The sequence below is a fragment of the Gorilla gorilla genome, chromosome 1 (genome assembly GCF_029281585.2).
Source record: "Gorilla gorilla gorilla isolate KB3781 chromosome 1, NHGRI_mGorGor1-v2.1_pri, whole genome shotgun sequence".
Taxonomy (NCBI): Eukaryota; Metazoa; Chordata; class Mammalia; order Primates; family Hominidae; genus Gorilla; species Gorilla gorilla.
The window spans coordinates 200,281,927-200,304,611 of NC_073224.2; the positions used below are offsets into that span (position 1 = coordinate 200,281,927).

Sequence of the window (22,685 nt, forward strand, 5' to 3'; positions counted from 1 at the left end):
CTCCCAAGAGGGCAAAAATGGAATCTGCAAGGCCTCTTAAGACGTAAGCTTGGAAACCACAGAGCACCACTTCTACTCCGTTCAATTGGTCAAAGCAAGTCACAGGGCCAGCTCAGACTGGACTCCACCTCTGAATGGGAGGAATGTCAAAGTCACATTGCCAAAGGACAGGCAGGATAGAAGAGGTTTTTGGGCCATCTCTGGAAACAATCTTCTAGAAGTAAGTCTAAACACACTTCCCCCAATCCTAACATTTTATTATGATTTTCTTCCTCCCATACAAGGGTTGGTTTATTCCTCCCAGGACCTGGTGGAGGCTGAGGGGATCACTCCATTCTGTAGCTCCCTCATCTCCCCAGTCAGAGGCCCTCCTAGCTAAGCCAGTGTTTTCTCCTGCTTCTCCCACCCACCCATGCACACCTCTGAGAGAGGCTACTTGTCTGCTTCCTGGCCTGTGCCTTGGGATGGGTGACATTTGTGTCTGCACCCTGAGACTAGTACAGAGCTCTGCATCAAGAGGGACAACACCCTGGAATTCCAGGATGGTAGTTCCGAGGCCCCTCTTCTGCCCTCCCTCTATTCAGCCCCTTCATGGCCTATAACGAATCACCCCAAGCTGGGCAGGTGGGGGCCTGGGAATGCGCGCCCCCTGCTGACCACCAAAGGGCCAGCAAGAATTCGGGTTCAGAGTCCCTGGGAGTCTCTCTGGCCTGGGTCCCCACCCCAGGCCAAGGTCTCGACCTGAGACCACCCGAGCCTGGTCTCAACATGGACTTCAAGGGCCCCTCCTAGGTGGTGTGGAGGAGCTGCCGGGTTGGGCCCTTCACTGAGCTCCCGCTGGGAGCAGGCTTCTGCTAGTGATAGGAGCCATCCATGCATCACCTCCTGCCCGTCTGCCGGATGGACTGACTTCGGAGGGAAGGGGACATCGTCAGGATCCCAGGGTCCTAGCTCCTAAAGGAAAGATGGGCAGCTAGCTTTTGGGAGGGGAGCGGCTAGCTTTTCATTTTCTCCTTTGGGGATCACTATCCTGGGGGGAAAAAAAAAGTTGTCAGGCCTCTCCTGTCTCCGCGCCCTGCAGCGCCTGCGAAGAACATCATTTTCGCAATCCCCAATCCGCTGCAGCCCACAAACCCAGAGAGCCAGAGAGCCCCCCTCACCACCCAACCGGCTTCTGGCGTGGGTCGGTCGGGGAAGGAGAGCCCAGCTATCCCTCATACCGTACAGCAGTAGCAGCAGCAGCGGCAGCGACACACGGGCGACCGAGAGGGCCAGTGTGACCTCCCCCCGCCCCGCGGGCGGGGAGCCCAGCTCACACGCACAGCCTCCTCGCCGCTGCCCGCCCCCTTCCCTCGCCGGGACTCGCCTCCCTCCTGCAGCCCAGCCCCAGCCAGCTCCGCATCTACGCCGCCGCCTGCTCTGGCCGGGCCGGGTCAGAGCCGGAGCATGGAACCTGGGCAGCCCCGGGAGCCCCAGGAGCCCCGCGAGCCCGGGCCAGGAGCGGAGACCGCTGCGGCCCCGGTCTGGAAGGAAGCCAAGATTTTCTACGACAACCTCGCGCCCAAGAAGAAACCCAAATCGGTAAAAGCAATGCACGGGTATGCGGGGGACGGGGGAAGGGTTACCCCGGAGGAGGGGTCATAAGTCTCTTGGGAAGGGACCCGTGGCGCCCCTCTGGGAGGGGACGCAGCTCCTCAGCCCCAGAATGCGCCCTGCAGCTGGCGCGGGCTCGGGTTTATTTTGGGAGCTCTGCTCTGGTGTATTTTTTACCGGGACTCGGGTTCCACGCCAGGCTCCCCCTCCCCCATGCTGTCATCAGGGCCCAGCTAGAGGCCCGCAGCCCCAGCCCCTCCCCACTGGGGCCGCCGGGGAGCGCGGATTGCACTTGTTGGCGAAGCCGGTCCGCAGCGCTTCCAGAAGCGCCCCAGGCGCGGGTAACCAGACTTTGGGAACCCGGTTCCTGGCTGTGCGCTCCGGTCTCCGCCATCTAGGCATCGGGCTCCGGACCTGAGACTCTGCGTTTGGGGGTATGGCTCTGTCTGGGTCCTGGGCACTGGGCTGGGGGCAGTGCGCTCCCCGCGTCCTAAGGAAAGGGAGCTGCTCTCTCCAGGCACTGGGATCCACACTCTGCGCTGGGGGGCGATCGGCGCCCCTGGCCGCAGGCTCCCAGGGCTGGACTCTGCCCCCCAGCTCGGGGTCTGCTCCCCTTGCGGTGGACATTAACATCCCCACGACCCTGTGGTGGTGTCAACCGTCTGGGACCTCACAGAGGAGCTCTCTCCTCTCCGCCATCAAACAAGTTGATGAAGCCCTGGTCTGCCCCTGGACCTTGCTGTCTCCAACTTCCCAGATCTCAGAGCTTGAGGAGAGAACTGAGAATAGAGGTTGGCCCACAGCGGTCCTCCAAAGAGCTCCAGCTTGATCTTAAAGCAACTTGCTGCTTCCCTCCAAGAACCCTTCCCCAAGAGGTCCACCCTATCAGCAATCATTCAATTAGCACCTCCAAGCTCTGCTCAAGAGTGGGGATTGAATAATTAAATAACCTGAGTCCCTGCCTCAGGAGCTCACTGCACAATGATGGAGGCTCCAGAGATGAGAGCCTGGGGGAGTTGGGGGGGGAGTCGAGTAGTGACATCACACTGGGGAAAGCTTTGTAGAAGTGGCACGTATCCTGATCTTAAAGCCTGAGTAGGTGGAGTTTCCCAGAGAGAGGGAAACAGGACAGGCAAAAGTCATGCAGATGTCTCTGAAGCTCAGGACTGTGTTCCTGAATAAGTACTGAATGAAGAATGCAGGATTGTTGGAAGAAGAGCTGGAGGGATGTGGAAGAGCCCACAGAGGGCCTTGGGGATCATGTTAAGGAGTCTGGACCTTACTCAAGGGGGTCAGGGATTTCCAAACTAGCTTCCCCAAGCCCCATGTTTCAGGGAGTCTGCACACATGTGAATCCAATTTATTTTCTTTCTTCTTCGGACTATGTTTTAAACAATTAAAAATGTGTAATAAAACCCAACTCACTCTAATGTATTAGGTGGACATTTTAGCAGCTTGAAGGCCACTAGCTTGTGCTGCAGATTTTTTTAAAGCAAACCTCAGAATAAGGCTTCCCCTGTGATCTGTTTCATCAAAGAGCATCTTGAGATTGTAAGGCCTGTAGTTTAAAACAAAACAAAACAAAAACCCTTTTAGCATTTCCAACCACTTATTGGTCTGAATCAGGACTTTCTCAATACTGTACAAATACAAACACAGCAACAACTTGGCCGGATGCTGAAGCTTAAGTCTGCACTGGCATTCTAGCCGCTAGTTTCAAATTTGTTGTCATGCAAACAACTGTGTTGTTTTCATTGGTTGACTTTATAATAAATAAATAAATAAATAAATAAACATAATGCATTTGAATCTGTAAAATAAATATACACCAATTATATATGTTATATCTGGTACCATATGGTATGAGATATATGGTAATATCTGGCTTACATATTGAATTCAAAGTTTATTTGAATTCATTTAAATAAAAGGTCAACCTACATTTAAACAAACATATGAATACCATTATGGAGCTATTACAGGATTTTTCATCAGGGGATTAACTGGGTCCCATTTTTATTTTAGAAAGATCACTCTGGGATGGATTGGAAAGGGTGAGTCCGGCAGCAAACCCACCAGTGAGAAGGCTGGTGCCTCTCTGAAGAGGAAGCTGGATGAATGTCAATGCTGTGGCCTGAGTGATGCAGAAGAAGGGATGGAGACTGGGGACTGGGGCAGTGAAAGCATCAGTGCTCAAAATCCATTTCCTCCCCAGGCACCAAGGAACCGGAGAGCTCAGGCCCAATTGTCAGTCATGACCCCTGGATCTGCCCCTGACTCTCATGGTTCTCTGGGACGCAAGAAGCCTGGAGGCTTCCCAGCTCCTATTCCTTCCTGCAGAAGCCCCTCTTCCCACAGGCTATTTTGGGGGCTCTAGGCCTCATGGGCCCCATCATGGCCTGGCCTGGGCTAATTCTCATTCCCAGGGGCCTGAGTAAAATATTTAACGCCTGAAGGCCTGTTGGAGGCCCTCACCTCATGGGGTCAGAGCACTTCTTCAATCCAAAACTCTCCTGTCCCTCTCTCTTTCAGCAGCCCTTCCCTCTCTAAGTCCTACTAGGAATAACAGCTTTTTGCCTATGTTTCTATCTTGGACCCAATAGGCAGAATTACGTTAGCCTAAATGGGAGCTCCTCAGGCAGTCCAGGTGGGGGTGGGCTACACTCTGTTATTCTTCCATTCCCATCCCCTAGCCGGAGCCATCAGCCTGACCCTGAAAGGCAGAGAGAGCTGCCAGCACCCTGGTTTCCTGGAGCTCCGAGCTCCCAGAGTGAGCCCTTGAGTCACTCTGACCCAATTCCCAGTCTGAGATCAGGGCTTCTTTCTGCTCTCTGGAGGAACTGTTCCTAGATGCCCCTGCCAACACATGGCCACCTCTGCGGCCAGGCCCAGGAGCGTCTCTATGTCCACAACTTGTCCCTATCTCTGGCTAGCCCATTTCACCTGCTCCTTCAGCTCCACCTGGAGCCTGGACAGGTCATTCATCAGTCCCAGCTGGGATCCATATTTCTTACACAGCCATGGCCTCTGGGATCTTAGACTCCACCTCACTCATACTGTGTCACAGCAATCTAAGTGGGGATGCAGAGTCCTGCCCTTGGGACCCCCATTCTGCTGGGAAACAGAGACCTGCCATTAGAAACCTCAGTTTGTGGGCACGCCCTGATCATTTCTCCCAAATCTGGAAAGTGAAGGCTGGGGGAGATGTTTCCAGGGAAGGCGGAAGTAGCAAGGGATAGAATCTTCTGGGAACTGTTGAGGAGAGGAATAGCAAGGGGACTGCAGTGTGGATAGAGGCCAGGCTAGAGGCTGGAGACTTGAGATGTCATCTTGCTCTGCCTTGACCTAGAGTAATACTCTGCCCCTTTCTGGGCCTGTTTCCCTATCTGGAAAAGAGAGAAGCAGAGGACTCTTGGGGCCAATGCAACCAGGACGTTTTTCTTGCAACAACCAGGGGCGGGATGGATTGGGGTCTGTCTGGGTAGCTCAGCCAGAGGGAGCCCAGGACTTGGCAGTCTGGCAGGGACTGTGGGACAGAAAGTGAGGAGTGAGACCTTAGCTGGCTGCCAGGGTTGGAGTGGCAGGCTTGGGAACCTGCCTAATGGGGCTGGGAGGGCAGCTGACTCTCTGTCCTTAGAGGGGTGATGGCCCTGTCCCCGGGGCAGTAAGCCCAGTGGGTGGAGCAAGCTCAGCTCCTGTTCCAAAGGCCTCCAGGCTTCCAGGGTTTATGAGAGTGGGTCTCCCCACTCCACCACCAACCCCACCCTTAGGACACACACATGGTGGTAGTCAGCAACTGAGAAAGGTATTTGGGTTGAACCTCCAAGAAGAAGCACCTGTCCTGCCACTGCCTTATGCAGACCTTGCTGGCCACATACACCATCTTGGTTGGGGTTAAAAGTCAAATGCAAACTGAGGTCTACCACATGACCTTAGGGAACTCTTTTGTCTTCCACTCCTATTATAAGGTTCTAAAGCTGCATTAACCACTAGCCACGTATAGCTGTTTAAGTTCTTTTAAATGAAGTAAAAATCTAAAATTCAGCTCCTCAGTCTCATTAGTCACATTTCAAATTGTTCCACAGCCACAGGGAGAGCACAGATTATGGAATATTTCCATTATCATAGAAAGTTCCATTGGACATTGCTCTTTTAAAAGATGACATTGGCCTCTGTCTTGGGGTTGGATCATGAGCTCCATGGGGACAGGGATCACACTTGTGTTGTTTCCTGCCATGTCCACCACAGTGTCTCTCAGATGGTAACCACTCAATGTTGTCAACTGATTGGAGCCCAGGACTGACCCCAGGAAGAAGAAATGGGGTTGAGTACATGACCCACGGGTGATCAGGAGAGGCGAGAATGCAAGGTGCATTTATGAGCCTTGACCTCAATTTGAGCCCCTCATTTTTAATTTGTAAAGTGGGAATCATGACCCCAGGACTGCTCAGGACACAGAGATGTGGTGGGATTCTCTGGGTATCTGTAAATCCCTTGGGCACTCATATTCTGATCCTCCCTAGGGACTATAAAGGTCCAGCTGCTGTCTGGGGTGGTGGGTACCTATAGTCCCAGCTACTTGGGAGGCTGAGGCAGGACAATTGCTCGAACCTGAGAGGTGGAGGTTGCAGTGAGCCGAGATCACACCACTGCACTCCAGCCTGGGCAACAAGAGTGAAACTCCATCTCAGAAAAAAAAAAAAAAAAAGAGGGGGAAAGCATGCCCTGATGTGAGAAAGCCCAGATGGGGCAAAGCTGGGGGATTGGAAGAGGGGAATGGAAACAGAAGTAGGGGTCTGTTGTGAAGGGCTTTCTATTTCCACACTAGAGGCTGCCAGCCATATTCTGAGAATAGTGTGCACCACTAAACAGGGGGGCTGTGGTCAGATCTGAACTTTAGAAAAATCCCCTGACAGCAGCATGAATGACAGATTAGAGAATGTGACAGATGATGATGGCCTGAACGAAAGAAGTGGGTGGATTCTAGTAGAGTTGACTCATTTCGGTGATCGATTGATGAGGAAGGGAGTTGAGGCTGACTTCCCAGCTTCTGCTTCAGTAATGAGTGGATAGTGGTTCTAAGCCTTGCTATGAGTTACAGGGAGAAGGGATCAGGTTTGGGAGGGGAGAAGGTGATGGGAATTCAGCCTTGGGAATGTTAACTTTGAGAGGCTGTTAGTCAACTGGGGCAGTTAGATGGATGTATGAATCTGGAGCTCAGGACACAGATCTGGGTTGGAGATACATTTTTTATATAAATTGTCATATTTATGGGCATCATTTCTTCCTAAGGGCATGCAGCTCTTATTTTACAATGGAAACCAACTGAGATCATCTCCAGCATCAGTCACACGTTGGCCACATACATTGGCTTCATTTTTTTCTTGTGTCCAGATGCCTGACTAGATTGCAAACTCCCAAGGGCATGGCCCTCCCTCCATCAGATTGTGCTTCCAGCAAGGGAGCCAGCACCTCTCTCAACCCCCATCTGGGTCCGTCATAGATGGGGTCCTGACCTAAGTCCACATCTGCTCAAGGCTGGGCCTCTTTAGGTAGAGACTGGGTCTGGGTCTTCTCCATGTCCTCACTACCCAGGGAGACTCACACGTGTGAGCCTGCCTCAGGGGCAGTCATCTGAGTGACAACCCCTTCTCCCATACCTCTGCAGCCCAAGCCTCAGAATGCAGTCACCATTGCTGTGTCCTCCCGAGCCTTGTTTCGCATGGACGAGGAGCAGCGGATCTACACGGAGCAGGGCGTGGAGGAGTACGTGCGCTACCAGCTGGAACATGAGAACGAACCCTTCAGTCCCGGGCCAGCCTTCCCTTTCGTGAAGGTGAGGGAGCAGTTCCACCACTAGCTCATATAGCGCCTTCGTGGGGATTAGAAAAAAGCACTCCCATGAGTATTTGAGTAAGGTAAAAGGGCCCCTCTGGGCAGATGTAACCACACAGGTACACAGCTTGGCTAGGTGACAGAGTCTTTTGGGAAGAAAATTCGTCCACCCTCTGGACAAATGCAGCCCCACGCCTGGTAACCAGCTTGGTGAGTGGAATGCGGGCTGGATTTCAGCCCCGACTCTCTCTAGCGAGGTACCCCTGAGCGGTAAGCAACTTGCATTAGGAGAAGGTAGTTCATGCGCACTTATCTCATCCCATGCATGGCTCCTCACCTCCCCTCACTGGATCCTTGGCCACCAACTTCAGGTATCAATCCTTGGGGGTCTAAGCTGGGGGGTGCCCTCTCCTTTCCAGGCTCTGGAGGCCGTGAACAGGCGGCTGCGGGAGCTGTACCCTGATAGTGAGGACGTCTTCGACATCGTCCTCATGACTAACAACCATGCTCAAGTGGGTGTCCGCCTCATCAACAGTATCAACCACTATGGTGAGCATGAGCATGAGGATGGGGGGTTTGCCCTGGGACACCCCTACCAGACCCCCCAGGGATGGGGCCACACCTCTGCAGGATGGAGTTGTACTGACCAGAACCCCAAGCCCAGTGTGTGCTGGTAAATTCGCTCTTTAAACAAACAAACAAAACCCTGACTTGTAGTGTTGCTAGTTTTCAGGTGTAAAATATTTCCACCAGGACTGGTTTCAAGCTGTCAGTGGTTGAACAACACAAATGGCTCACAAAATTTCTGAATGTTTAACTGTGGGCTCTTGCAAGCCAGTCCAAGCCAGCTCCAGCACACCCCACTCTCTGTGTGATTAGGTGAGACAGTTACTGCCTCCCTGCCTCAGTTTCTCTAACTGTGATGGGGCTAACAGGCCTCACAAGGCTGCTGGGAGAATCAGGTGCAGCTGTCAGAGTGAAAGGGCTTTGTGTCTTATTCTAAACTCAAGGTTAAAAATAATAGCCCCTCCAGAGCTAGCTTAAGCCCAGGAGAATTTCTTATTAGGTTACAGGGGTGTCTTTCAGAGGGCAGGAAATAAAATTGGGCCTACAAAGACCTGAATCCAAGTACTACAAATCTCTCCCGGCTCTTCTTTTCTTCAGGCCACATGAACCTTTATTTGTGCTTCTCTAGCAAGTTTGCTCTTTTTTTTTTCCTCTCTCCCCTGAAATTGGATTTCTCTGCTTTTCCTAAATAAAAACTGTATTCAAGAAAAGCAGGCCAGGTGCGGTGGCTCACTCCTGTAATCCCAGCACTTTGGGAGGCCAGGGCGGGTGGAACACTTGAGGTCCGGAGTTCAAAACCAGCCTAACATGGTAAAAACCCTGTCTCTACTAAAAATACAAAAATTAGCCTGGTGTGGTGGCGCACACCTGTAATCCCAGCTATTCGGGAGGCTGAGGTATGAGAATCACTTGAACCCGGGAGGCAGAGGTTGCAATGAGCCAAGATCACCCTGCTGCACTCCAGCCTGGTGACAGAGTGAGATGGTAAGGAGAGGAGAGGAGAGGGGAGGGGAGGGGAAGGGGAGAGGGAAGGGGAAGGGGGAGGGGAGGGGAAGGGGAAGGGGGAGGGGAGGAGGGGAGGGGAGGAGAGGAGAGGAGAGGAGAGGAGAGGAGAGGAGAGGAGAGGAGAGGAGAGGAAGAGAAATCCACTCTGGGGAGAGAGAGAGACAGAAAAATAATACACCTGGCCGGGCACGGTGGCTCACGCCTGTGATCCCAGCACTTTGGGAGGCCGAGGCGGGGGATCACGAGGTCAGGAGATTGGATGGCTAACACGGTGAAACGGCGTCTCTACTAAAAATACAAAAAAATTTAGCCGGGCATGGTGGTGGGGCCTGTGGTCCCAGCTACTCGGGAGGCTGAGGCAGGAGAATGACGTGAACCCGGGAGGCGGAGCTTGCAGTGAGCCGAGATCACGCCACTGCACTCCAGCCTGGGCGACAGAGCAAGACTCTGTCTCAAAACGAAAAAAAAGAAAGAAAGAAAAAGAAAAAGAATACACCTATATTTATAGGTTTACCAGGCCTGGTTTTTAGCAACCAAGAGAGTTTAGTTGGCATTTTTAAATCCTAATTTCAAATTCTTGGGAGCAGGGTTGATAGTAAAAATATTTAACCACCTGTGTGACATACACACTGCGTAATCAGGACAGATTCTCCCTATAGTGCTGAAGCAGGGCCCTGAAGGACCCCTGCCGTACAAGGCATTACCGCCTTGTGTTGTGGACTCTGGAGAGGACAGAGGTCCTGGGTAAGGGGCTGCGAGAGTGACGGGTAACTTAATGGGCTCAGAGCAGCAGCCGTTTATCAACCAACAAATACTTTACAACCTTTGCAGTAATGGGGACCAGCGGATTGGCAGCCTAGGTAATCAGATTGGCCCAGCTTGGGCCAGGTGTCTGCTCTTATCCAATCAGCTATGGCCAGGAGGCGGGGTCACACAGGCATGTAGCACTGTGATTCCTTGACAAGAGGATGTCCCTGTGAGCTGGGCAATTGCTCTAGAGATGTGATCGTCCTCATTTCATGAAGGATGGAGGGGCTCAGAGGGGAACACTGGCCTAAAATTACACTGAGACACGCTGTGCTGCCGTACCACACCCGGAACTAGGATGGCGTCCACTGGGCACAGAGAGACTGCCCTGAAGCCCAGGGTTGACCCTGGCCTCACCTGGGTCCTCTACCTCCTTCCCAGACCTGTTCATCGAGAGGTTCTGCATGACAGGTGGGAACAGCCCGATCTGCTACCTCAAGGCCTATCACACCAACCTCTACTTGTCAGCCGATGCGGAAAAAGTGCGAGAAGCCATTGATGAGGGTAAGTCTAAGTGAGGAGGAAGAATATGGGGAGTGCAGCAAAGGGGTCCCTGAGGTGGGAGGCCTGGTCCTAAAGTTCCGAGCAGGTGCTGGGAGTTGCCATGGTAACTAGAAGGCAAGGCTGCGCAATACTTTCCTTAATTCTTATAATCTGTCCTATAAATTCTGAAACCAAGGCCCTACCCATTCCATCTTCCTACCTCTGGCCCTACTGTGTCATGGATGCTTTTACTTCTCAGCATCACCCAGCCTTCTGTTTCCATGGAAACCCTCTCTACAGCCCAGAAAGCTACTTTCTTCTATGATTCCTCCAAGTCAGAAGGAGTTCTGATTCCTGTAGGACCATAGGCAGCCTCTGCCCTGCCCTGGGCCAATGGGAAGGAGGATTCATATCTAGTCCAGCCTGAAAGCCGGAGTGGTGGGGTCTGGGGAATGGCCAGCATCTCCAGCAGCTGGGCTGGCCAGTGCTTAGGGGAGTTTAGGAGACCCAGATGCAAGTACTGACAAAGAGAATGTCCCTCTGTGTGTGTCTTTTGAGGGGCAGTTTTGGGTGGTATCCATAGTCTCAGTCCTCCCAATGAGGTGCGTATCCTATTGCACATGAGATAAACAGGCCCATAGAGGAGCAAGGACTGGCCAGGTACCTGAGAGGGTTCCTTAGGCTGAACACTAGTGGCAAGTTTCTTTATCAACCAACAATATATTCACTTTTCTCTTCCTCTTTCATGTTGTCTCCTGCCTGGAAGCCTGGCCCCTCTCCCCCTGATAACTCACTCTCCTGAGCTGCTTGGGAGCTCCTAGAGGCTTTCTTTAACCAGGAACCAGAAGCCATTTCCCTAGACAGATGTCACACCCTCTGGTTGGGGCCTTGGCACTGGCATGTAGGTGTGCCTCTGTGTGTTTGTAACTTGACCTCAGGCTAGGGAGCAGGAGAATGGTCCACGGGGAGGCCCTGTTGAGGGTAGGGGTGGTTCTGGGTCATCTTGATTCCAGTGCTGGCAGAGCTGAGAAGGTACCTGGCTTGATGCCTGGCACTGGCCCTGCTTGTAGTATCCTCAGGCTAGTGAAGTTGTGTGCAGGTAGCACTGCTTACTCCTCCCAAAGCTCACCTAAGCCCAGCCTCTGTGATCCTCAGTTCTCAAAGAGTTGGGCTGAAGTGGTCTTTGAAGAGATGGAGACTAGGGAATGAGCTCGGCCAGTTGCCCAGGTCTCCAGCCTCCCAGCACTGGCTCTCTGCCATCTAGTGCAGCTCTAGCCTGGAGCCTGAACCCCTGAGAGGCATCCTTGGACCCCTGGAGGAGCCCAGGGTTGCAGTCTGTGCACACAACTAGCCATCACTTGTGCTGTCTCCCAGGGCCACTTAGGTTGTTTTTTGGAACCCTGAACAGCCAGCCGCCAGCAGGGCATAGCTGGGTGTCATTGTGGCTGTAGACTGAGGGTGCACATACTCACCTCACCCGATTGCAGCCTGTGGTCTCAGCCCCAGAGCCGAGAGGCCCTTAATTTTACAGTGGTCCAGAGAAGGTGAGTGACTTGCTAGAACCAATGGTGAGGGAGTGACTGAGGCCAATCCAGAGTTGGGGCTCCTTCCCAGCCCCACTGTTGGTCTACATCAGGGGCTGTGAGGCACCCCTGGCACGAAGGCAGTGGCCGATGGGACTCATGTTTGGCTGGTCCAGAGCAGCATGATCTTACTAGGTGTTAAAGTATTGAAATTCCTTCACCCTGGTTGGTAAATATTTCCCGCTCTGAGTCCTGAGTGCCCTCCTGCCCCCTGGGACTCCTCCCAGACTTTTCCACAAAGCAATAACCAACAGGGTAACCTGGCAAGGCAAGGGCCCTAGAGATCTGCTTCAGAGCCACTGCTACTGCCCTCTTCTTGGCCAGGATCCATGCACTACCAGTTTTTACAAGTTTTAAATATTAGTTTTCATCAGCCTTGCCCTGAGTCCTGTATGAGGCAGGTGGGGCAAGGATAGCCTAAGATAGCCCACTCCAGCCCTACTGCCCAGCCTGAAGGCAGACAATGCTTGCCTCTCTCTGCCTAGGGATCGCAGCTGCCACCATCTTCAGCCCCAGCAGGGATGTGGTTGTGTCCCAGAGTCAGCTGCGCGTGGCCTTCGATGGGGACGCCGTGCTCTTCTCGGATGAGTCGGAGCGCATCGTCAAGGCCCACGGGCTGGACCGATTCTTCGAGCATGAGAAGGCCCACGAGAACAAACCTCTGGCTCAGGTGCTCCCCATAGACCCAGAACCCCTGAGAGGAACAAGGCAGCTCCCCAGACCTGCCCTTGGCCTGCACTCCCAGCCTGGAAGCAAACAAACCCCAGGCTCAGCCCAGATTCCAGCCTGGTCCCCTCGACCCTCTCACTTGACCACTGGCCCCCCATCAATGAGCTTCCACCTGCTTTGTTGAGCCCACATCCCCTCACTGAAGTCCCAACCCTCCTTTGAAGCCTCCATTCTCTATCTAACCCTCTCTCTAAGCCCATACCCCCTCTGCAGCTCAAATCCCCATTTCTGAGGTCTCCTTTCCCTCCCTGACGTCCCCATTCTCTATGTCCCCACCTCTTCTCTGAAGTCCCTGCCCTGCTCTGAAGGCCTCATCCTGTCTCTCTGAACCTCCCATGCTCTCTCTGGAACCCTCACTTCCTCCCTGAGATCCCCCGCCCCTCTGAGACCATGCCCACCCTCTTAAGAAGCCTGTTTCCCTCACTGGAAACAGGAGGAAAGGAATTGCTGGACTGGGGCGCCTCACTGGGGTAGGGAGATCCAGCTGGGTGTGACATCTGGGGCAGACCATTTGCTTTGGGACATCTCCTGCCATCCATCCCTTGGCTGGGGGCACAGGGACCCTCACTCACCCTCAAACTGCTCAGTGTCTCTCAGAACAGAATATACCCTAGAGCTTGGTGGAAATTCCCTGGAGTTGGGGCTGTTGGGATTCTCCAGCTCTGCTGGGAGCTCTTATTTGAGCTTTTAACAAAAACCTGGGAGCTCAATAATCTCAGAGCCCCTCTCTCCAAGAGCTAAGCAGGCTTCCGTTGTGGCTCCTAAATATTCAGTTCATGTCTGTTCTTGCGAGTTGCCTCTGAAATCCTTGGGAATCCAGGGCAGGAGAGTTTTCCTACTAAGTGGTAAGCAGAGGCCCAGGAGACCACTGCTTATTCCAGTTTACCTAGCAAGCGAGAGGTCTCCAAGACGAGGAGCCCACTTTTGTTTATTTCTAGCTGCTTTGGAAATAAGCAGTTTTCTTCATCGTCGTCTGTTTTTTTATTCTCACATCCTCAGGAAGCTTCATTGTTCTGGGCACTGTAGAGAATAAATTTTCCTTGACCCTAGAGTGCTTGAGGATGACACCCTGAGCCACCTGGGTGCCAGATGGGCACAGTTGATACTCAACACTTACACATTGGTCCATCTTCTCCAGCTGTTTATAGCTGGAGTCCATTCTGATTGGAGGGTGCCCATGCCATAGTTACTAAATGGTTTTAATATCCCCCCTGTTGATGGGCTTCGAAGGCCACACTTACAGACTTTCAGGACAGACATCTGTATACCTTGATGGGCATATGGATGGATGATACATATCAACAGTTGCCCTGATAGTTATCCTGACCCAGCACCAATATACAATAACACAGATCCCCTGACTAGAGCCGCACTGGTGCACACAGTAGTCTAAGCAGGCATAAGCAGAACTAACTGAAAGATTTAGGGATCCTGAAGTTTTCCACACCAAACAAGACACTAGTGCTTTAGGGAGAGCAGGGGGCAAATATTTAGGAGGTGGTAGAGCTAACAATGTTCCCCTTGCCTTCTCATAGGGCCCCTTAAAAGGGTTTCTGGAGGCACTGGGTAGGTTGCAGAAGAAGTTCTACTCCAAAGGCCTGCGGCTGGAGTGCCCAATTCGTACCTACTTGGTGACAGCACGCAGTGCAGCCAGTTCCGGGGCCCGGGCTCTCAAGACCCTGCGCAGCTGGGGCCTGGAGACAGATGAAGCCTTGTTCCTTGCTGGAGCGCCCAAGGGCCCTCTCCTTGAGAAGATCCGCCCACACATCTTCTTTGATGACCAGATGTTCCATGTGGCTGGGGCTCAGGAAATGGGCACTGTGGCCGCCCATGTGCCTTATGGTGTGGCACAGACACCCCGGCGGACTGCACCTGCAAAGCAGGCCCCATCTGCACAGTAGCTGAACCACCGGCTTTACTGATCCACATTGCTCCAGGCTCCCTGACATACTTCGACACCTCCTCTGGTAGATCCCTCTAGTTTCTCATTGTTCTGTCCTTCTGCCTGTCTGCCCTCATCCCTATGAGTGATGTACTTGTAGGAAATTATGCAGACGGGACTGGCATTCTCAACATCCCTCCTTTGGGGCAAATTCTGTGCCATGATCCTGAGTAGGAGAGTAGGACTGTGCAGAGTAGCTGGATTTCAGGGGGGAAGTTAATGGGTCTGAGAGGGGGAGGGTCAGAGAAGCCAGGATTTCTCAAAAGTGACTTAGGATGAAAACTAGCTCAATGTGGTGTAAACAACACTGCTATGGGAGAGAGTGGATCTGGCTTCTAAGCTCTGTCCTGGTATTAACTGCATGACTTTGAGTAATCCCTCCCCTTCATGGCCCCCAGTTTCCCCATCTTTTGGGTGGTTTTCAAGCTCCCTTTTAGCCAAAGAAGCTTGGTTCTTTAAGATCGCCCTCTTAGAAGGAAGCATTCTGTGTCAGTGCTGCTGCTGGTATGTATGGCACCTTTGTGCAAATTACAAAAGGACACTGTCTAGGTGAATGAAGAACAAAAAGACATCCCTTCCTCTGGCCTGACCCAGTCCCATAGTGGGGTACACAGCTTAGTTAGCAGGATAGAGGCTGGATTTCAGCCCCCATGTGTCCCCTCAGCTCAGAGGCCTTTGTCAAATGGACAAAATGCAAAATCGCCGCCAGCAACTCTATCTATAATTTTACACATTTTGAAACCACTGGACAAGATGACCTATCTGCTCCTGTGATTCTCTAACCTGAATGGTCATCAGGGCTCAGCCCAGGAAGCAAGGGGAGTGAATTGGACACGCATACAAACTCTCCTCCAGCCAGCAGGGGGCACTGCAGGCTCTTCCCGGGGAGAAGCATTAGTAGCTGCCTGCTCAGTGTTTCCTTTGCTCTTGCTTTGAGCCGAAGTTCAGTTGCTCTTGCCTGCCAAGACCCTCACTTCCACCACCCTCACTCCCCCAGTTATTGCATCCTGTTGAGCAGCTCTGCTGGTGGGGAACGGGACAGAGCATGGGTGTCTACTGTTGTGGCCTCAATTCTAGGGGAAGAAAGTGCAGTGGCTGAGGTAGGCGGTTGTCCAGGCTGAGCCCCAGGGTGAGGTGCTGCCTGGGGTGAAGTGGGAAGTGTCAGGAGGTCTGGTGTGAGACAGAAGGTACTGAGACAGTGATGCTTGGAGAGGAAGGAGCTGAGATGTGCACTAGCAAAATTCTCCAGCTATGGGATTGTGAGTGGAAAGCCAGTCAGAGCTGCCTTTGGAGGTAATGAGCTCAGCATCCATCAGTGGATGCTGAGCAAGGGCTTCCAGGATGAGATAACCTCCCCATGAAATGCATCACCGGATCCTCCACATTTGCAGGAGCCCCTGCGGCCCCTTCTTCACCACTTTCAGAGGAGAACTCTCACCGCTTGATGAGTCAGCCTCCTCCTTTGCTGAGCATCCCTGGCTCTCTCCGAAGGGAGGGTGGAAGCACCAATGGCTGGTCCCCAGGGAGACAGAAGGGGTGAGCAGACATCTGTGTGTGGACTGATTGCCAGGCTTCTAGGAGGAATCCTAGTCATGAGCAAGCACTTTGTAAAGAAAACCAAAAGTATCATGAGAGGGGCAGAAGCCTGGAGGTGTGGTGGCAGGAAATAGGGGAAGAGAGCACCCTGGGGTTTTTTATCTTTGTCCTTCTGGGGACTCAGCTCAGGGTCTGAATGGGCACAGGTTCTGTGCAGTGTGGGGCAGGGTAAGAGATGCAGAAAGATATTCCAGGAAGGAGAACAAAGTGAGAAGGCAGAGGTGGTTCTCAAATGAGCAATGATTTGGGCCAGAAGAGAAAGGCTGGGCTGGGCTTTTGCTGTCATTGTCAGAGGTCTCCATGAGGCTGGTCCCAGGGAGGAAGGGTATGGCTGTTTGGAGTGACTGGGACAGACACCCACAGTGACTGCTTTATCAGGGGACACTGGCATTATTGCCCCTGGAAGGGCATATGATAATGTCTTTGCACAAGGTCATTTCCACTGCACAGCCAGGATCCTTCTGGCTAACAGAGGAGGCCTTGGGGCAGAAGACCCGGGTTGTGTCCACTTCCAGAGCTCCAAGCCTAGACAGAGGCACTGTGAGGGCCAAGAACAACCTCAAGGAAACAAAAAAGAAGTGAAGGAGGGAGCTCAGCCCTGAGTCTCCTTTATTCTTGGCTGAACTGCAGAAAGGCCCTCTCCTTCTCACTCCCAGGGGTCAGAATCACCCCCGTGGAAGAGCCTCCAAGGCTCACAGAACCAGCGACTGCAAGAAGCCTACAAGGCTGGGCACAGCCCAGGCTCACAGCATGGCAACAGGCTGACTGACCAGGGTGGACCTGTGCACTGGGGATGACACCAGATGTCACCTAATTAAGAAAAACTGCAGGGATTCTGGGACCTGTGTGGTCTTGCCCCCAGGGCCTGGTGATGAACACCACTGATGATTCCATGTCTCTCAGGAAGCAGGAAAATATGATGCTGGAAGCAGAAAGATAAGGTGCAGTAAAAGCCATGGATTTCACTGGAGCCATCATTAATAGACACAGACAGCCCTGGGCAATGGAGAAACACTAAGAGTCTAAATTCTATTATTGAAATCACAAATGAGCATCTCAGGCCTGGAAAAAAGCTTTCAGTCACTGGAATAAAAAGCCAGAAATCTGAGGGGCAGTCTTAGGCAGCAGTTACACGGGCCTTCTGATTGTCTTAGAGGTGAGGAGGTGCCCAGGGATGAGGAACATTGAGTGTTGTTCACCAGTAAATTAAAAAGCCAGGTGAACACCAAAGTCCCAGGCCTAACCAGGGAATGCAGCACTGAGGTGGAGCAGCCACGGCTTCTGAAACACTGGACCCCTTTAGCTGAGAGCACCACTTCCCCAACAAGCCCTGCAGAACACTGGTTCCAGGAGATGCCTGCCAGCAAAATCCCAGAGCCAATGGGACTGCTGCTTAGCAGAAAAATGGAAGCCCTGTTACTAAGCACTGAGACTGCTCAGCCAGTTGCAAAACATCCCCCTCTCCTATCTGAGAGTCCAATCAGAGTAGTGGGGATATATCAGAATGTGCCAGAAAAAAATAGAAACTAGCAAGAAGTTCAAAGCCAAGATGGATTTGGCATTATAATGACACTCAATTGGTGTGCACCAGTACAGCCAAACTGATGACTAAAACTTGAAATACCTCCATAGCAGTTGGTAGATAATGCTGCGCTGAGTCCCCTGAATGTCTCTTCGTGGCCTCAGCTGACCTTTCCACTGTGAGCGCTCCATTTTCCCACAATGCAGCCTCTAGGAGGCTGCAGCGGCACTATGGCCAGTGTCTACTCTGTTTTGTGGTGTCCTGGCCATGCTGGTTTAGGGGGGTAAAGTAACTTGTCCAAAGCCATAGAGCTAGTAAGTGGCAGTGCTGGGACTCAAACTCATGTCCATCTGATTCTAGGACCCAGGTTTTCAGCCATTTTGTCATACTGCTCATACATATGCACGGAAATAGCCAGAGAAGCTCCATTCTGAGGTCTTCACTAAAGGAGTTTACTTACCTGACAGTTAACATGTTGATTTCCTGCATGGTGAAATGCTGGAATACATTTGAGTGGGTGCTTTTATTATAGCTTCCTAAACAGCTACAAATAATTTAAATTAGAGCCAAACATTTGTGAACCCCCAGAAGCACTTCCAAACAATCCCAAGTTCTGAGAAACCCAGTGTGAAGGCCCCTGTTTTTGGGCCCCTGTTTTTGGGCTAATGCAGAGTTTGGCAAACTCTGGGCCCACGGGCCAAATCTGACCCATCACCTGTTTTTGTAAAGAAACTTTGACTGGGGCCAGGCACAGTGGCTCATGCCTGTAATCCCAGCACTTTGGGAGGCCAAGGCGGGTGGATCACAAGGTCAGGAGATCGAGACCATCCTGCCCAACATGATGAAACCCCGTCTCTACTAAAAATACAAAAATTAGCTGGGCGTGGTGGTGCACGCCTGTAGTCCCAGCTACTCGGGAGGCTGAGGCAGGAGGATCACTTGAACCTGGGAGGCGGAGGTTGCAGTGAACCGAGATCACGCCACTGCACTCCAGCCTGGCATCAGGGTGAGACTCCGTCTCAAAGAAAAAAAAAAAAAAAGATAAAAGAAACTTTGATTAGAACATAGCCATGCCCATTTGTTTACATATGTTTATGGCTGATTTCACACTGCAACAGCAGAGTTGAATTGTTGCAACAGAGGCTGCAAGCCAAAAATATTTATTATCTGGCCCTTTACAGAAAAATGTGCAGACCCCTGGGCTAAGGCAGACAGCCTGGCTGACGCCTCAGTGGGATGAGCCAGGTCACATCCACCTATGCATCTGTGGGCGGAGGCTGGCTCCACTGCCAAAGGGAAGGGACATGGGGCTCCATGCCCATCTGAAGATTCCAAGTTTTGACTATTTTCAAGCGACCCATGGCTCATGGTAATTTGCAGTTTTGTTGATGCACTGATTTGACTTGAGTGTGCTCTCCCAAGATAATGAGTGAGAGGGCAGGAGCAGGGCCCTTGGCTGGGGATGAGCCCAGCTGGCTGTCCAGCATGGCTTTGTATTCCCGACTCATTTCCTCATGGGGCCTCTTAGGCAGTGATCAGCCTAGTAGGTGGATGGGCATTAGCTAAACATGAGTTTTGGATAGATTGAAGTGCCCAGTGTTGATTTCAGCAGCTCCGAGCCAACAAGGTCATCCATGTACTTTCTGTGAAAGCAAGAACAAGTCCGTCGTGAAGAGGGTCCCGTGAGGACTTTGGCCGGTTCAGAAGTTACTGATCAAGTGAGAGAGAAAACTCCTGTAACAGCTGGAATGGCAGTTTCTTGTGGCATGAAGGCACATGAGCAATAAACACAAATACCCCTCATAATGGAATTGTGGATCAGGAGAATTCTAGGACTCTGCAAATTTAGAGAGTTACCAGGCTTCCAGGATCCACTGCAAGAACAGACAGTATGGAAGACGCCCCATCTACAGCCATCATTGCTGTCGCTATGCCATCATGATACTCTTCTCCACCAAGCCCAGACTGGGTCTCAAAATCTTTCTCTATCCAGCATTCCAGGCAGCCACTACCAGCGGGCTGGAGCTGGTGTGAAAGATGAAACCTATTTTGCCATCCCTATTGGCGTTGGGTTTTGCTATCCAGGAGGCATGCAAGGCCCAGAATGTTCATCCTCTGAGGATATGACGCAACTCTGAGGATGTCAGAGCATCACCTGACTTGGGTAGAACACAAGGAGGTGGATGAATAGCATCGTGTGGCTGGCGGCTTCCCAGATCATGGGTTTTATCTAGTCTTAAAGCAAAACACAAAACCACCTCCTTTCTGCCAGCAGGTGGCACTGCAGGCCGGCACGCAGCTGCTGGCAGTAGTCAAGTGATTCTACCCACTGATTTACTTTTCTCTCCCTCTGACTTAGTGCTGCGCTGGACTCTCCCCACGGTTAGCTCTAGCCAGCCAAAAAGGACTTCAGGTGCTCTGGAAATGTTTGCTAAACATGCCCGAGTGACGAGCCGATTGCTCTTGCCGGCAATTACTGTGATTGTGTGTATGGATGCACACATATTAAGTTTGTGCAACAGGATAAAAATCGTACACGTACGTGTATTTATGTGGGTGTGTGTAATGGGCCAGATATCTCAGCCAATGACTCTCTGTGTGTGTGTGTACTCACTATGTGTACAGATGGTTATCTCTGTTAACTGAGTGTCCTGGGACCCACATACTGATGGCCAGCCCTAGGATAGTTGTACCCATTTCCATCATAACATGGGCATTTGCATATGTGCAGCTTGGGGGCCACCGAGACCAGCCCCCAACCTCTGGCCAAGAAAGTCTTGGCTCCTAACCCTCTGCCTCCTACCCCTACTCCTGAGCCTTGCGAAGGAAGTGGTAGAATCTGTGTAAGGGCAATCCTTTTGACTATACCTGCCTCATCATCTCCATTTGTTTCTTCCCTCCCCCTAACAGTGCCAAGGCCAACATGTCCAGTTAGGCAGATTGTGCACTGCAAAAATCTAGAGGGTGCCATTGGTATTGTGACATGGGTGGTACCTATTAGACACCTGCACAACCTGCCAACTGTATACAGATGCCCTGGTCATCTCATGGCCATGGCTAGGAAAGTTGCCTTCCTTCCCCCCCACCAGCCCTGCCCAACCTAGACAAAGATTCCTGCCTCTGCTTAAGTGTTCTAATGTGGCCCAGAAGTGACTAACCATTGACCTTAATTGGGAAGTATCTCCCTGATGGGCCATCCCCTAGAGGCCTTTGGAATTCCATTTATAAAAGTGAAATGTGGCTGGGAACTTTTCAGTTACTCATCTTTGCAAAGTGAAAGCCTCTGTAAGGCAAACCAAAGCTGTGAAGACTGGGGTCACTGACTCCCACACTCCTGGCCTGTGGGTGAATATATGCCTTCACGGCCATCTGCCACGGAATTAGGGTAAAGGCCTCAAGGCTAGTCTTCTAGCTAACTGCCACCAAGAAGCCACCAAGAAAATCACTGAGGTCACCCTAGACTGGATGCCTGGGCCAGGGTCACAAACCCCAATGCCTACAGGGGCGAGGCAGGAAACATAAATGAGTGGAGAGGATTAAGCCAGTTCTTCACTGAGAATGGAGAACACTGTGGTCTGCCACAGTTGCTGCCACATGGGAATGTGGCCTGCGGTTGCCGGATAGTCCACCCCATTTTTGAAGAGAAGCTGGGAATCTGGACTTTTAAATGTTGGCAACTATTTTGAATTTAGAAAACACCATCCGGGCCAAATAAAACATATTCTGTAGGCGAGATCCGGCCCTTGAATCTCCAGTTTGCATCCGCTGGCCCAGGCCCAGAGACTTGGGTTTTTAAGACCCAAGTCACTGAGAGTCTGAGGATATTACACTCAGATTCTCAGTGATGGATCTTTAAGAGACCTCAGAGATGACCTAGCTCAGCCTTTGTGTGTTCAAAACTGCATATGTACAAACTTCTTTTTTTTTTTTTTTTTTTTTTGAGACGGAGTCTTGCTCTGTCACTCAGGCTGGAGTGCAGTGGCACAGTCTTGGCTCACTGCAACCTCCGCCTCCTGGGGTCAAGCAATTCTCCTGCCTCAGCTTCCTGAGTAGCTGGGATTACAGGTGCCCGCCACCATGCCCAGCTAATTTTTTGTATTTTTAGTAGAGATGGGGTTTCACCATATTGGCCAGGCTGGTCTCGAACTCCTGACCTCAGATGATCCGCCAGCCTCTGCCTCCCAAAGTGCTGGGATTACAGGCGTGAGCCACCACACTCGGCCTACGAACTTCTTTATTAATGTAATAGCGCACATATACTTAACTTCTGGTTTCTACTTAAGAGCATCTCAATAACCTCCGATATAGAATACGATGAAAAATGAAACCTGTGTGCATAATGTGCTTGTATCTACCTGTCAGAAGCCCTTTGCTTTGATAGCATTTGCTGCCTCAGTCTTCCTCATCACCCAACCTCTCTGGGTTGCTTGTTATGATAAACCTAAGTGCCTCCGTAAATGGTTAGAGCATGTGTTTCTTCATCTTTGTGACTTCCCTTGTCTGGGAATAAGACTGCTTGTACTTCTCCCAGCTTTGCCCTCTTTGGCCTGCTAGTAGCACACCCCATCGATCCAGACCTGTCTGGCTCTTTGTAACATTTACCTGGTCACATGATAAAGGGTGCTGAGTGCTTGCCAGTGTGGGTCCCTGTCACTTCTCATGCATGTCCTATACCTTAATTTTACCACATGTGCTTCTGCTTCTTAAAAGCCATTCAAATAAATGGAGAGGTTTTTAATTAACTTACGTTGTCTTGTTTTTTTCCCCACAATTGTACTCACAAACTGGCATATGGCCCCTCATGAAATGCTAATGGTGATGTAGGTAATGAAGAGGCCTGGGACCCGATTCATCCACTAGTGCTGGGATCTTTCTGTAGAATCTGTCCCAGCACATGAAGACCACCCTGAGGGGAGATTCCACAATGGACAGCAGCCTGAGAGCATCAGAAGGCAAGCTTCCCCCAACAGGGCTCCTCACATGGACTCGGTGTTCCCATCTGGAACTACCAAGGGTGGGGATG

General features: G+C 51.7%; 1 protein-coding gene and 1 pseudogene across 1 annotated transcript; both read left to right on the top strand.

Annotated features, from left to right (window-relative positions):
* The first annotated feature begins 781 nt into the window (after positions 1–781).
* NT5C1A (5'-nucleotidase, cytosolic IA) lies at positions 782–22,404 on the top strand. The gene is made up of 6 exons (XM_031004876.3): positions 782–1,581; positions 7,262–7,429; positions 7,848–7,977; positions 10,189–10,311; positions 12,359–12,543; positions 14,138–22,404. Exons 1-6 carry the CDS (start codon positions 1,447–1,449, stop codon positions 14,501–14,503), a joined length of 1,107 nt encoding a protein of 368 aa, XP_030860736.1. The 5' UTR covers positions 782–1,446; the 3' UTR covers positions 14,504–22,404.
* On the top strand, positions 1,590–2,304 carry LOC134758586 (uncharacterized; annotated as a pseudogene).
* Positions 22,405–22,685: the final 281 nt, after the last annotated feature.